A 14,278-nucleotide genomic window follows, 5' to 3' on the forward strand; every position below is an offset into this window, starting at 1 on the left:
CCAAAAATGGGCAGAAGACGTAAGTAGACATTTCTCCAAAGAAGATATACAGATGGCCAAAAAACACATGAAAGGATTCTCAACATCACTAATTATCAGAGAAATGCAAATCAAAACTACAATGAGGTATCACCTCACACCGGTCAGAATGGCCGTCATCAAAAACTCTACAAACAATAAATGCTGGAGAGGGTGCGGAGAAAAGGGAACCCTCTTGCACTGTTGGTGGGAATGCAAATTGATAGAGCCACTATGGAGAACAGTATGGAGGTCCCTTAAAAAACTAAAAATAGAATTACTATATGACCCAGCAATCCCACTACTGGGCATATACCCTGAGAAAACCATAATTCAAAAAGAGTCATGTACCAAAATGTTCATTGCAGCTCTATTTACAATAGCCAGGACATGGAAGCAACCTAAGTGTCCGTCATCGGATTAATGGATAAAGAAGATGTGGCACATATATACAATGGAATATTACTCAGCCATAAAAAGAAATGAAATGGAGGTATTTGTAGTGAGGTGGATGGAGTTAGAGTCTGTCATACAGAGTGAAGTAAGTCAGAAAGAGAAAAACAAATACAGTATGCTAACACATATATATGGAATCTAAGGAAAAAAAAAAAAAAAGGTCATGAAGAACCTAGTGGCAAGATGGGAATAAAGACACAGACCTACTAGAGAATGGACTTGAGGATGTGGGGAGGGGGAGGGGTAAGATGTGACAAAGTGAGAGAGTGGAATGGACATATATACGCTACCAAACGTAAAATAGATAGCTAGTGGGAAGCAGCCACATAGCACAGGGAGATCAGCTTGGTGCTTTGTGACCACCTAGAGGGGTGGGATAGGGAGGGTGGGAGGGAGGGAGATGCAAGAGGGAAGAGGTATGGGAACATATGTATATGTATAACTGATTCACTTTGTTATAAAGCAGAAACTAACACACCATTGTAAAGCAATTATACTCCAATAAAGATGTTTAAAAAAAAAAAATCATGTATCATGATGTTCATTGCAGCTCTATTTACAATAGCCAAGACATGGAAGCAACCTAAGTGCCCACTGACAGATGAATGGATAAAGAAGATGTGGCACATGTATACAATGGAATATTACTCAGCCATAAAAAGAAACGAAATTGAGTTATTTGTAATGAGGTGGATGGACCTAGAGTCTGTCATACAGAGTGAAGTAAGTCAGAAAGAGAAAAACAAGTACCGTATGCTAACACATATATATGGAATCTAAAAAAAAGAAAAAATGGTTCTGAAGAACCTAGGGGCAGGACAGAAAAAAAGACGTAGATGTAGAGCATGGACTTGAGGACACAGGGAGGGGGTAGGGTAAGTTGGGACTAAGTGAGAGAGTGGCATAGACATACATACACTACCAAATGTAAAATAGATAGCTAGTGGAAAGCAGCGGCATAGCACAGGGAGATCAGCTCTGTGCTTTGTCTCCACCTAGAGGAGTGCGATAGGGAGGGTGGGAGGGAGACGCAAGAAGAAGGAGATATGGGGATATATGTATATGCATATCTGATTCACTTTGTTATGCATCAGAAACTAACACACCATTGTAAAGCAATTATATTCCAATAAAGAATATTTAATAAAGAATATTTTCTTTTAAAAAAAAAAAAGGTTGTATTGATTTAAAGCAGCCTTCCAAATGGAGAAAATACTTCTTCAGGTCTAGCTGAAACAGGGAACCTTACACAAAAGATACATTTTTAGGCAGGTTAGAAGCAAGATAAAATGCATGACTTTCATTAGAAATGTTTTTGTAACCTTGTCTTTAACATCTACCATGAATGCTTGAAAACATGTATATCCTTAGAGTGTTATGTGGAAAGGAAACTAGTATAAAGAATTCAAAATTCTAATCAACCTGGTACATTGATAGCCTGCTTTTTAAGATATCTGCATACGAACTTTTAAATAAGGGTCCTTGCCTTTAAAGTTGGAGAAATAAATATTGTGTCTCCATTGTATAGCTGGTTTCCTGGAAAACCTCAGGGTTCAATGATCTGAGCAAAATACACGATGTAAAGCATCTTAGATCCAAGTCTGTTTCTGCCCCATATTGTTCTGTGACTCTGCAAGAAACAAGGTAAAGACAGTAAGGCTTAGAAAACTCTTATAAAGCTAGTTATATATTCTAATTAGATATCTTTCCATGGCTTCTTGTTTTGTTGCTATTATTCAAACAGAATGAGTAGAGTCCAGAAGAAAATGGGTGAGGCATTTGCCTCTTCTTCCCTTTGTAAGTGTCCAGAACATTGAGTTTTCCTCTGTTTGATTTGGAGATTTGTTTCCCTTCCTAACAGGTTACTGTTGTCAGGAAATTGAACAACACTGTGGCCTTGCACTGAATTTGCCATAAATTTCTCTTTTAATTAAATGGAAAATTTCAGACTTGTATCAGTGGTTTGTACCCCAGTACAGATCACAACTTAAGAAAAGAGTATAAACATTCATATGAAATTCTTGTCTAGCTCTGCTAGTCAATGCATCTTGGTATCTGTTTTTCTTTTACCAATAATCTGTTTTCAATTGCACATATTGTCATTGAGTGCCAAACTAGATATATAATTTGGACCTGAGTGTTTATCTCAGAAAATGTGTTCTTTTTTTGAAAAGGGAAAAAAGGAAATGATTGTGCAGTAAGAAATACAGCATGATCAGAAACTTTATTTGCTTCAAGAGAGGAAAATCTGTGAGGTTAGAACAATTTAAAATTTTTAATGAATTGGTATTTTTAGGTGTCTTCTTGGCTAAAGACCACATAGCCTATCTTTGGGTTGCTTTGATCCCAAATCCAAACCTCACATGAAATTCAGTGGGCACTCCTTTACTTTTATTCCTTTATTCATTTCTCTAACATTTTTAAAGTGCCTGCTGTGATAGAGAGAGATCAAGATTAATAAACTATGATTTCAGGAACTCACAGGCCACTTCAGGTGATAGTAATATAATCAAATAATTTTAGCTATATGCTATTTACTATAATGAAATGCTTAACTCTGCATGGAGGTCAAAGTTAGGAGGAAGAGGTGTTATACATAAAGCTCAATTTGAAAGGATAAATAAGAATTGCGTAGGACTGGGGGCAGGCAAAACATTTGAAGCAGAATATAGAGTATGTGCTGTCTTTATATATTAAGTAGTATGTAGGTGTTCAGAGTAAAGGGAGGACCTGCCCTAGTGAAGCTCTTTGAGTTCTAGATCCCCTGAGAGCCTCGTGACTAATGGACCGCGTGAGAGTGGGAGGCACATGGTCAGCTGTCTTTACCTCGAGGGACCCTGAGTAAAACAGCTCTTTCTGTCCATGAGCTTCTCTCTGATGGGAAAACAGGATCTAGCCAAACAGTGGGGGAAATGGTGAACAAACTTGTGTTCTGGCAAGGGTCACTGTAGCCTCCTCAATGTCATCTTTAACTGGCGTGGCCTCTGCAGCACTGGGCACAGTTGACTACATCTTTCTATTGATTCCTCCTCTCTGCCTGCCCTTTACATGTTGTTACATTGGCCCTCTTTTCTCTCATTTTGAACATTTTTTTCTCCAAGAGGCTTTCCCTGGCTCCATCATCTGGGTCCCCTTAGGAAGTGCTTGCATAGAACTACATTAATGTTCTTGCTATTGCTTTCATCATTTGTTATCTTAAGTATGCACTTGATTACCCACCCTCCTTGCTGGATGGTAAGCTCCCTGCAGGAGACAGTGTTGGTCTTGTTCATCATTGTATGTCTAGCACCTGGCACAGTCTCTGGTGTTAATGTACTCAGTAAATATTATTTAGTGTTTATTGAGCTCCTATTATGTAAGCTAAGGAATTCAGCGGTAAACAAAACAGACAAATATTCCTGGCCTAACGGTGCTTATTTGTTGAATGAATGAAAGAATGAACAAACAAACAAAACTGAATACTTTCCTAGACAATGTTCAACACTCTTATGTCTTCAGCCACCACTTACAAAGTGATTAACTCCCAAATCTCTCTTTCTAATGAGACCTCTTCTTTGAATTCCAGGCCCAGGGATTCAAATGTCCCAATTGGCCATCTCAACTAAATGCTCCCCAAGCATCTCCAACTCAGTGTGTCTAAAGCTGCACCCCTTCCCCCATACCTTTTTTTTGTTCTGCATTCCCTGTCTTGGTAAATGGAACTGTGCATCATACAACTAGTCATACATCTTGCTACCCAATTTATAACTTGACATTGTCTTAAATTTCCCTCTTCAACTCAGTCACCTCCTAATTCCTACCATTATTACTTCAATTCAGACCCCTCTCATCTCTAGCTTTAGACTGTTATAGCCATTTTCTAATTGGTTGCTTTCATTCTCTCTTCAAGCTCTCCACTCCACCCTTCACATTCCAACCAAAGGTATCTTTACAGCATACAAATTGGTTGTAAGACATCAATGGGTTATATAGAAATAAAATCCAAACAACTTAGTGTAACATTCAAGATCTGGCCCCTGTTTGTCTCTGCAGCCTCTTCACTCATTCTCCCTACTCACCACCAGTTGACCATCCATACTGTCCTATTTGCAGTTCCCTTAATGTGCAAATCTGTTTCATTTCTCCATGCCTTTGCTCCTGATGACCTTTCAGCCAAGGGTACTCCCTTTCCTTCCTACCCAGTGCATCGGTAAACTCCTCTTCCAGAATTCATTTCTAGGGTCACATCTTCTCTGAAGCATTTTCTGACTTCCCCTCAATGTTGTCAAAGTGACCACTGACCCCCATTTTAAAAAATCCATTGTACCCTTTGTTTAAATGTCTCTCCCAGAACATGTTATCCTTATTTATTTAAATCTTTAAACCCTTTGATGTCTTTTTCATCTCAGCTTTATTTAGATGTATTCGGCATATAACATTATGTAAGTTTAAGGTGTAATATGTAATATGTATATATTGTGAAATGATTACCGCAATAAGATTAGTTAACACACCTATTACCTCATATAGTTACCTGTGTGTGTGTGTGTTGAGAACATTTAAGATGTACTTTCTTAGCAACTTTCAAGTATACAATACAGTGTTGTTAACTGTAGTCACCATGTTGTACATTACATTCCGTAGAGCTTATTCATTCTAAAACTGTACATTTGTATACTTTGACCACGCTCACCCATTTCCCCCACCTTCCTGAGCCATTGGCAACCACCAGTCTCCTCTCCGTTTCTATGAGTTCAGTTTCTTTAGATTCTACATATAAGTGAGATTATGCAGTATTTTTCTTTCCCTGTCTGATTTATTTCACTTAGCATAATGCCCTCAAGTTTTTATCCATGTGTTACAAATGGGAAGACTTCCTTCTTTTTTAAGACTGAATAATATTGCATTGTATATATGTGTGTGTGTGTGTGTTTGTGCATATATGTGTGTGTGTGTGTGTGTATAACATTTTAATCCATTCATCTGTTGACAGAAACTTAGGTTGTTTACATGTCTTGGCTGTTGTAAATAATGCTGCAATGAACATGAGGGTGTAGATATCTCTTCAAGATAGTGATTTCATTTCCTTTGGGTATATACCCAGAAGTGGAATTGCTGGATCATATTTTTAATTTTTGGGGGAACCTCTGTACTGTTTTTCATAGTGGCTGCCCCAATTTACATTCCCATCAATGGTTTTCAAGGGTTGCCTTTTCTCCACATCCTCACCAGCACTTGTTATCTCTTGTTCCCTTGATGTAAAAAGTCTATTGAATGTATGCTTGTGCTCTGCCCTATGCTAAATTCTTTTCTTTTATTAGCTCATTCATATTCATAGTTGCCCCGTGAGGTGAGGTAGGTATTATTATTCCCAGGTGAGGGTGTCAGAGAAGTTTCTGGTCAAAGTTATATCATTACTAAGTACCAGAATTAAGATTTGAGCCAGGAGTGTTGGATGACACCTAAGTCTGCGCTTTTACTCATTCTACATTACTGCCTTTGTTAAATAACTGGAAGAAACCTTAATGGGCCTTTTTTATATGGCCTTTTGCTGCCGTGGATGTGCCTATTCTTCGCTCAAATGACAGGTTCCAGTTAGTGTATCATCAGACCATACTAAGGGTTAGTCACCTGACTTAATGACCACGGATAAATGGAGTTGTAGAGCTCTTAGGAGTCTGACCTGATGTTTAGGTTTCTGCTTCTTTCATGATAACTTATGATGGGAGTAGGAAGACAAGAAGTGACTGAATAATAGTAGAAGGAAGAAAACACAAAAAACACAAACAAAAACAAAAAATGGTTTTTTACAACTTTTTATTATGACAGTTTCCAAATATATAGAAAAGTTGACAGAATAGTGCAATGAACCACCATATACCTGCCACCTAGATTCCACAGTTGTTGACATTTTGCTCTATTTGCTTTGCCTCCTCATATATATATGTATATATATACAAATCTATATACATATTTATGTTTACTTATATAAATTTATAATATAAATTAAATAAATTTACATATATAAAATTTATTTTGCTTATTTTTTTTTACTACTTGAAAGTGGCAGGTGTCATATGTCACCCCTAAGTACTTCACACTCATCTCATAAGAATAAGAACATTTCTCTTTATAAGCCACATTATGATACCTAAGACAATAAGCAGTAATTCTATAATATCAACTGGTATTGAGCCCCTATTCCAACTCCCCTAGTTGTCCCAAGAATGTCTTTTATAGCTATTTCTCTTCCTGAGCCAGGATTCAGTCTGATTCATGGTTTATGGTTTACATTTGGTTGTGTCATGGTTTACATTTGGTTGTGTCTTTGCTCTCTTAATCTAAAATAGGCCTACCCACTTTTTCCCCCCATGACTTGACTTTTTTGAAGAGTTCAGGTCAAGTGCTTTGCAAAATCTCCCACATTATGGATTTGTCTGATTGTTTCCTTGTGGTATAATTGTTTCCTTGTGGTATAATATAATTTGTTCCTTTATTTCTTTTAATTCCTGTGCAGTGGGAGTGGGAGTTAGATTTACATATTTGGTTTGATTCAGGTAAAACATTCTTGGCAAGAATATTTCTTAGGTGATGTTGCCTGGTTCAGACATTAAGAGGTACATAATGTCTGGTTTTTTCACTATTAGTAATCCTACATTAATTTACTTTGTTTAGGTGATGACTACCAGATTTTACCATTTAAAGATACATTTTCTTCTTTGCTATAAATAACTAATCTTGACACCTTATGAATATCTTATTTATTAACCTTTTACATACTGGTTTTAATATCAATTAGTGATCCTCACCTGAATTAGTTATTACATTGGGGATTGCAAAATGGTGATTTTTAAAATTTGACCATTCCTTCTAAGTAATTAGCATTTTTCTATAAAGAAGAACTTCAATTTTTTCCACTTTCACTCTTCCCTTCTTTTGAAGTATCACTATGAACTGGTAGATTTTTATTTATTTAATTTGCTATTAATTAGAGTCATTCCTTTTGATGCTCAGATTGTCCAAAATTTGGCTGAGTCCCCTTCAGGGTTGCTGCTATTCCTTTTGATAAGCCCTCATCTATTCATCTTTAAACACTTTCTTACATTAAAATAACAAGAGTTTCAAGCTCACTTTGTACTTTCCCTACCCCAGAATGGGAATCAGCCATTTTTCTGAGGAATCGGTTCCCAAAAAGGGGTTGTTTGAAAAAAATTGATTATTCTCCCTTTTCTCCTCTCATGGAGACCTTTCTTCATTTCATTCTGTATTAGATCAGGATTTACGTAGTAAACTACCAGATTCAAGTATCCTAGATACCCGAGGCAGGGGTGGGATGGGGTGATGGGAGTGGTCTCTGCTCCACCAGAGGAATTCTTCCAGTTTAAGACAATCACTTGGGCAGCATGCTACTAGTATATTCTGTCTTCTGGTCCTTCTACTTCCACCCCTGATTTTTCTCTCACACAGTTTTTATTCTTTCATCTCCCTATTCATTCTGCTTCAATCTTTAGTTTTATTTTTCTGTATAATGCATTTTGGAGTTAAGGCTTTAAGCTTTGCAAAATGACCATTTCCAACATCCATTTCAGCTAACTAATTTGATATGTTTAGGTTTTGTTGTGATGTTGCTCAATATTAGTTTATATTTATTTCTGTTATCTTACGAAGCTTGCTTTCTCTGATGAGGCTGTGATGACTGCTGTTTCTCTCAGTTCTTGAATGGTGGTTGGGCAGACCAGCAGTATGCTAGGTTCACATCATGGTTGGTGCACACCTTCCCTTAGGTTCAATTTCCTACATCTGTTGCATTCTTTTCTGTCAGTTGACCAGGCTTGAGTTAAATATGTCTTCTTTCTCACTGTACTCCCTCCCCCAAATCAGTTAAGAAGGCATTTTACTTACATTTTCGTAACATAAATCTCTCTCTCCAGATGGAGGGTTGAAGTCTCATTGTGCTAAGGAGGAAGGAAAATTACTGTTTTGCGTGTACATATATTTTGGATTTTACAGGAAAGGGGAGGGCATTTCAAAATCTGGTGAATCAATACAGATATAAAAAATTGATAAAGATAGGACTGCTTGTTTTTATATTCTGTCACATAGCATGTGTTTAAATGAATTTGCCTATAATTTGTCTTCAAATGTTGACATTTAACTCTTAGACTGTATAATTGTGCTGGCTTTTTCGAGAATAAAATTGATATTCTGTGTCCAGGATAATATGTTCACCTATTACAAACATTATTGCCTATGGTAACAGCTAGAATAAAAAATTCTTTTTATATACATCACAGCTGGCAGAGGCTCTTGGGACCGCCACAAATCATTCCTGTCTTTTTGAGCTTGCTGAGGAAAAGCATGGAAATGTAAAACCAACCTGGTCTGATATAGATTGGCCTTGAAAACATACTAGCTTATCTAGACCACTGTTCATTGTATTGTTGGGGTTGTTTTTAAGATGCTGAGTATTAAACATGCTCTTCTACGTAATGTATTGTTTAGCTTAGTAACCTATCCTTTCCTTATGAACCAGCTCCTCTTCTACAAGCCGTCTCTGGTTTTTATTAAAGGTTAACAATGAGAATAATGAAGCAGTTGGTTATTTATTCAGTCAAGATTGGCACAAGTTATTAGAATAGGAATCCGCCCAGAAGCAGTGATTAGGTTATGAAAATGTTAAGAAGAACACTGAAGCCAGTCACCATTTTTGACATTTAAGAAATACTGTTCCCACCCTTAATCATGATGGCCTGTTATAAGAGTATTTATACAGAATAATCTTATTGGACAGTAATTTTTATACCAACAGCATATATAATTAGGTGTTGGGGAGATTCAGAAATGATCTGAGAGAAGAATGGGCCTGGGGAAGAAATTACCACAGTGAGAAATAAGGAACAGAGAACTCTCCCTTGGATAGAGCTCCCTGTCTTCCAGACACCTGATCTGTGCAGTTCAGTATCTTCTTCCTGAGCACTTTGCAAGTTTGAGGAGCTGTGGGAGAGGGTACCCCAAGTTAGGTTGCTGTGTTCTTCATACTAGACTGTAAAACATGTAGGGAGGTATATGGGCAGAAAATTTCCTGATGATGCTTTTATTAATGAAATATTGACATTATGCAAAACCAAACAAATAGGACAAAAATCTAATCATAATCCTGTTGCGTTTAATATAGTTATAGCCTCCTATGTAAATTAGGCAGTAATTACTTTGACCAAAACAGTATCATCACTTCCACCCTGAATTTTTTAGTAACAGCTTTATTGAGATGTAATTCACATACAATAAAAATCACCCTTTGAAAGTATAGAATTCAGTGGTTTTGAGTATATTCCCAAAGGTGTGCAAAGACAACCTTCCAATTCCAGATCATGTTCATTGCCTCCCCCATAAAACTCATACCCATCAGCAATTGCACCCTATTTCCCTCCTCCATCTTTTGGCAACCACTAATATACTTTCTATCTATATGGACTTGCCTATTCTGGACATTTCTCTTTTTTTCCCCATTTAGCTTTTCTCACATAATGGGTACTTTGGAAAATTGGAGAAGAGGACAGAAAGTGAACATGGATGCATATAACTCTTACTTGTGATCTGGTATACTTAGAACTAAGTATTCTTTTCCCTGGCTCATTGGAAGAGGTATTTTAAACAACAACATACACAGAATTTGTAGCCTTTTGTGTCTGGCTTCTTTAGCATATAATATATTCAAGTTTCACTCATATAGTAGAATATAGTGATACTTTGTTTCTTTTTATGGCTGAATAATATTCCATTTTATAGGTATACCACAGTTTGTTTATCCATTTGTCACTTGATAGACATTTGGATTGTTTTCACTTTTTCACTGTTATGGATAATGCTGCTCTGAATATGCATGTATAAGTTTTTAATGTGAACCTATATTTTCAATTCTCTTGGGGAATTGGAGTAGAATTGTGGGTCATATGGTAACTCTGTGTCTAACTTTTTGAGGCACTGCTAAATGATTTTCCAAAGCAGCAGCATTTTACATTCCCATCAGCTATGTGGGAGGGTTCTAATTTCACCGTATTCTTGCCAGTGCTTGTTATTGTCAGTCTTTTTGATTATAGCCATCCTAGTAAAGGCAAAGTGGTATCTCATTGTGATTTTGATTTGCATTTCCTAGTAGCTAATGGCTAACGATGTAAAGCATCTTTTCTTGTGCTGCTTAGCCATTTGTATATTTTCTTTTGGGAAATGTCTATTCAAGTCCTTTGCCCATTTTTAATTAGATAATAGTTTTTTATTGTTGAGTCATATAACATCTTTACATATATATGGATACCAGACCTTTATCATTTGTATGATTTGCAGATATTTTCTCTCATTCTGGAGGTTATCTTTTCAATTTCTTAATAGTGTCCTTTGAAGCACAAAGTTTTAAAATTTGAAATCCAATTTATTTATTTATTCTTCATTGCTGTGCTTTTAGGTGACCATTGCCTAATCCAAGGTCACAAAGATTTGCTTTTATAAAGTTTATAGTTTTAGCTATTACATTTAGGTCAGTGATCCATTTTCAGTTAGTTTTATATATGGTGTGAGATGGGGGTCCACCTTCATTCTTTTGCATGTGTTTGTTTTTATCAAATTTAAAGACTTGAGAAAGAAAAATTTTAATGGGATAAACATTGTTACTCCCTGTGAATTATTGTTTCATGATTTTGAAGGGGATACATATGCTGTGTTCATCTGAAGACTACAGCTTACCTGCACTCTCACCAAGTATGGTTACATTTCTGTCTCTATTTTGTTTGTTGAAATCTGAAAAACAATACAGATGTATGCAGTTTAAATCCATTTATTAGCTTTTTCCCTTAATTTGCAATCTCACCTCTTCAGCTACAGTATAAAGAATGCCAAGAACTTCTAAGCCTCTATCAGAAATATCTATCAGAACAGCAGGAGAAGCTCACTGTGTCTCTCTCAGAACTTGGTGCTGCTAAAATTCAGGAACAACAGGTAAGCATCTTTTTTCTTACCTTTTCTTGTCTTTAATGGATCAGCAAGATGTCAGAAGAGTCATTTGCCTTTTACTTTGTCTCACTGTATTCAACATTGTCTTTAGACCTACAGTTACAGCATGTGATTGAGTTGGTTTCATTTACTTCCCTGTTTCCCTTTCCTCTTCTGTTCCTGGGGCCCAGAGGTCAGGAATGATTACTTGAAGCAGGCTCTGGGTCAGGAGGGAAGCTTCTGGTTGTATGAAACCACAGCAGGAGTGATAAAGAAAACCCACTGCTCTGTTACTTAATGAAGATCAGGTGGGCTCTTTTTTTTTTTTTTACTCATAAGCCTCTTGTAACTCATGTTTAGAGTTTTAGAATAATGAAAGTGTCTTGGCAACTTGTAAAAGCTTTAATTGGAGAAAACTGGAACATTTAGCGTGATTCTGTGTTTGTATATATGTATTAATCACATAAGTATATATGAGAGTGTTTGCATATTAACATTTATATACATATCGTCAAATAGTATATATTATATAGTTAAATGAAAGTTCAGAACCCTGCCAGTTGTGATGTGAAACAAGTTCTGAAGACTTACTTCTTGCCCTCTAGCAAGTGACATTGGTTGTCTTTTTCATATCCAAATGAATTTAAATGGATGAGGATAGCTTTTGTATTAAAACGTTGTAGAAAAAACTATATAGTGTCAAAGTCATTCATATTATTATTAAAACATGGATAATGTACTAACTAAAGGGTTATCCTCTCCCTTTGAATAGTAACAGGTCTTGAATGGTTTTCTGTAACCCTTCTAAAGAACACTGTTCTGTTCAACCTAGAGACACCTGTCTCAGATGGGTTAAGAATTTTGGCTAAGAAAACTCCAGTTTTAAACCTCAAGTTTGGACATATGGAAAAGTAAAAGGAAAAGAAAGAAAGAATAATAATTTTGCTGGAATGTGGCATAGCTTAGACTTTTAACATACCCTCCTCTTTTTTTTTTTGAAGTCACAGTATTTATAAGAAAGAACCAAAGTATGAATGGTTTATTTGTATTCTAACTTGAAATATTTTCTTTTGTTCTGTGTTCTGAAAACCTAGGCTATAAAATGAGGCAGAGGAAGGTGGAAGCTAATCTTTTTATCTGGATTTGTTTTGCCACTTTGAAAAAGGGCAGGCAGTTTTTAAGGTGGCACTTGCCTAATGCTCTCATGGGTGGGCTAGAGAAAATTATAGCATGAAGATCAGATTTCTGACTTTTGTCTTTGTGTTTCCACTCCCTCTTTCTCTATGACAGGTGTTAAAGGGCACAAAAACGTTGGCCAAGGGTAGTGGAGGAGAGGCTGAGGGACTTTTCAATTGCCAGTAGTTAAGGATATAGACTGAGAGTCAAGAAATAGGCATTAGGGAGTTCTAAAGACATCTAGATAAGGAGGCCTAGCCCTTTTTCTATCTACTGCTGAAATGAGGGGAAAATAAAACTTTCTTAAAGGGTAGTGTTTTATGTTTAAAAGAGTGATTCTTGGAGGTTTCCCTAGAGACCAATCATAGTTAACACTGCCTCTCTTAACCTCAACCTTGAGGAGCAAAACCAAAAAAATTGCAAATACTAGGAAGAAACTGCTGGTCAAGGGTATGGAGAAAGTATACTCTCAAAAGGAGATACTTTTGAATTTTCATTTTGACTTAATCATGAGAAAATTTTAAAACCATGTTTTCAGGAAGTGCCTGGTGATCAGACTTTAGATTATGTCCTATATACAATGAAAATGAAATTGAGACCACTTGTAGACTCTGCTATTTGAACCGAGAGAGGGAAAATAAGTTTCTTTTTGAATACCAAGTGGAGACTGTCACCTGTTGCCTTTGTTATCTGATTTGTTCTTTGTGACAGGCTTCTCTTAGCTAAGCAAAGGTAAGCACCTTCTCACTCACCCTTATGGGAATTGGGTGAATTTGGTGGACAAGTCTACTTCCTGTCAGGAAGGGCATCATTGTGAACACTCTGAATGAGGATGTGGTAAAGTTAGAGGTCCTCTTTATGTGCTCACAAATAGACTACTCATCTGTATCATAGCACTGTTCTTGTTCTTTTGTAATCATTGTTTATTCATCCATCTCTCTCACCAAGCTTTTTTAAAAACAGCATCCTGTTGGTTTTTTTATACTCAGAGCCTAACACAGGTTGGCCTAATAAAGTTTTAATTTTTATTTAACAAAATTTAATATGGTAAATACTGTGTGCGCCAGGTACTGTTCTAAGCTCTTAACACACATTAAATCGTTTAGTCCTTCAGTAGCCCAATGAATTTATTATCCCCATTTTACAGAGGAGGAATCCCAGGCAGAACAAGAGACTTGCCTTGTCATCCAGGTAGCAAGTTAGGAAATCAAGATATGAACCTAAACAGTCTGACTCCATATTTTCTTGAAGAGAGAAAGACAAGAAAATCTTGAGATAGCTAAAAAATATTGAAAATTTGCTTTGCAAGCCCTTGTTTCTATGACCAACCCTCTTTTGGATCTTAACCTGAAATCCAGTTTTTTGAATGCCAGAGCACAAATGCACCAGAGATGGTGGGAAACTATTTGATTTTCCTGTGAGTAGCCATAATGTCAGGTAAACATAAAATTTTATTTGTTCTCAAAATAAGGTTTTTTCATAGGCAGAACACTCTATGACATAAATCACAGCAAGATCCTTTTTGACCCACCTCCTAGAGAAATGGAAATAAAAACAAAAATAAACAAATGGGACCTAATGAAACTTAAAAGCTTTTGCACAGCAAAGGAAACCATAAACAAGACCAAAAGACAACCCTCACAATGGGAGAAAATATTTGCAA

The 14,278-nt window shown here is 36.5% G+C and overlaps 1 protein-coding gene across 4 annotated transcripts in view; it reads left to right on the top strand.

The window, feature by feature from the left end:
* The window catches only part of KIAA1328 (KIAA1328 ortholog), a 371,762-nt gene that overhangs the window by 127,498 nt on the left and 229,986 nt on the right, over nt 1–14,278 (top strand). For all 4 annotated transcript variants that reach the window (XM_068562570.1, XM_068562569.1, XM_068562572.1 and 1 more), the window contains one exon: nt 11,318–11,445. In XM_068562570.1, coding sequence (XP_068418671.1) covers nt 11,318–11,445 — 128 coding nt within the window. The remainder of the gene's footprint in view (nt 1–11,317; nt 11,446–14,278) is intronic.

This window comes from Eschrichtius robustus, chromosome 14 (assembly GCF_028021215.1).
Source record: "Eschrichtius robustus isolate mEscRob2 chromosome 14, mEscRob2.pri, whole genome shotgun sequence".
Lineage (NCBI taxonomy): Eukaryota > Metazoa > Chordata > Mammalia > Artiodactyla > Eschrichtiidae > Eschrichtius > Eschrichtius robustus.